This window comes from Pterocles gutturalis, unplaced genomic scaffold (genome assembly GCF_000699245.1).
Source record: "Pterocles gutturalis isolate BGI_N339 unplaced genomic scaffold, ASM69924v1 scaffold18922, whole genome shotgun sequence".
Lineage (NCBI taxonomy): Eukaryota > Metazoa > Chordata > Aves > Pterocliformes > Pteroclidae > Pterocles > Pterocles gutturalis.
The window spans coordinates 1,701-3,714 of record NW_010110641.1 but is presented as its reverse complement, the minus strand read 5'-3'; the positions used below and the strand labels follow the sequence as shown (position 1 = coordinate 3,714).

The window sequence follows — 2,014 nt, the reverse complement described above, 5'->3', positions numbered from 1 at the left end:
AGGAATAGAGATTGGCACCGATTGATACCCTTCATCTGAGCTTCCTCGCTATCCTTTTATGCCCTTTTTTCCCTAAGCGCTGGATGGAACCATCAGCCCGGCGCTCACCTCCACCTCTCTGTCCCCAGGGAAGCGGATGTGCCCTGGAGAGGCCCTGGCCCGCATGGAGCTCTTCCTCTTCCTCACCAACCTGCTCCAGAGCTTCACCTTCCAGCTCGATGGCGACTACGAGGAGACGGATTTATCCTCCCTATGGTTCAAGATAGAGGCAAGGGCGATACCGGGCAAGTTCCTTGCTATTCGGCGCCCGGCGTCCCCTTAGGCAGAGAGCGTTGGGGGGAAGGAAGGGGTCTTCCAGTTGCCTTCACATCTTCTGAAACCAGAGCAAGCCACACAACCATGAACGCTGCCGCAGCAGCCACCGCGCAGGAGGATCGCTTCGGAATTTTCCTGGGAGAACTGCCAGGCACCTCTGCCACCAGCTCTGCAGGCGTCGTGGCTCCCAACCCTTCCCCTCTGAATCCCAGCAACACCAGGAAGTCAGCACTGGATTTTCCTCCACTGTGTTATCGGCTCTGGTTGGAGCTCCAGCTCCTCGGGGCAGGGCTGCCTGCGGCTCCCCGGGCTGCACTGGGCACTCCCTTGTTTTGGGGAGAGGTTAAGAGTGCTTCTGCAATAAAAATAACCATCGCAGCTAGAGCTGGTGTTTATAGGGACATGTGTGGTGTCTCCCGAAATATGGGCAGTGATGCTCAGGGGGGTATGAGCCAGCCACAACAACGAAGGTGAAAAACACTGAATAATTCTGCTGCCCTGCTTTGTCCCCTCTCTGTACCCTCCAGCACTACACAAAGTCTGTGACACTGCAAATCATGCTCGCTCCCGTCCCCGCATCCCAGGGCACAGGGATGAAACCCATGTAAACAACCCATGTGAACAACCCTTATGCCATCAAAACGTTAACAAATGATGTGTCGGGGGAAATGTGCTTCTGGAGGGGGGTGTCATGCTTGGGGACCAAGATGTATTTTGCCACCAAAGTCCCCGTGTCCTTCTCAGGGCGCTCCATATCTCTTCTGTGCTTGCACTTCTTTAACCACCCCTGCACAAAGAGGGATTTACTTGCCAGCGCCCAGGCATGCTCCAGCCTTTATTCCAAAGCATTGGGACTTTAAATAAAACAGTTTTTTTTCTTTAAATGCCTGTGCAAGGGATAAATGACCCAGAGACGTGCCCACCCTGCCTGCCCTCAGCGATGGCCTGGACTCCCCCTCCCACCAGTGGGTGGCTGAATGTGTCTCCAGCCCTTGGAAAACCAGTGTGTTTCCCATTGCATCCAGTTCTTCCCAGCGCAAACCTCCCAGATACAGGCTGTTCCTGGGGTATCTTCATCTTTCCCAGGTTTTTGTGTGTCCCAGGACACATGGAGCCAGGAAAACATTCAGTTTGTCTCAGCTGATTTGCCTCCACAGCTTTAATGTTCAAATGAATCTTACACATCTCAGGAATTTATTGCTTGCTTCAAAACACTGATCCCCATGGCCCTGACCCTGGGGAGGGCTTCATAGGCAGGCGGGGGGCAGGGGACAGGGGACAGGCCTGCCTGCACCAGGGACAGGCAGAGCCACCTGAGCTCCACCAGCAGCCAAATGGTTTCAGCTGGAGAAGGAGCACAGGTTCCCAACAAAAGGGCTGAGTTGCAGTTTAGGAGAGCTGGAGCCTGGGAGGATTATGTGGGAGAGTACAGCAGATTGAAAAAAAAAAAAAAATCCATTTTGCTGTCTCAGCTGCTGGGCTGTGCCTCTCTGAGGTCCCTCATGTCAATATTTACCTCTAGCAAATACCCTGGGTGCCTGTTCAGCTCTGTGTGTTTGTGTGCAGCTGTAAGGTACCTCTGGGGTTCTCTGGGGGGGCTGGCAGGGTGGGGTGTGCTCCCAGCCCTCCTGTTCCCCCCAGGCAGGGGGTGAGGCTTGTTGCAGAGGGTCTTGTCTCAGCAGCGGGGCCGGGGGGCCCT

At 54.8% G+C, this 2,014-nt stretch overlaps 1 protein-coding gene across 1 annotated transcript in view; it reads left to right on the top strand.

Moving 5' to 3' along the window:
- Nucleotides 1-689, top strand: part of LOC104461775 (cytochrome P450 2H2-like) — a 5,399-nt gene extending 4,710 nt beyond the window's left edge. The window contains exon 9 of the mRNA XM_010073474.1: nucleotides 129-689. Within this exon, the coding sequence (XP_010071776.1) occupies nucleotides 129-322 (194 nt within the window). The 3' untranslated portion in view covers nucleotides 323-689. The remainder of the gene's footprint in view (nucleotides 1-128) is intronic.
- The last annotated feature ends 1,325 nt before the right edge of the window (nucleotides 690-2,014 follow it).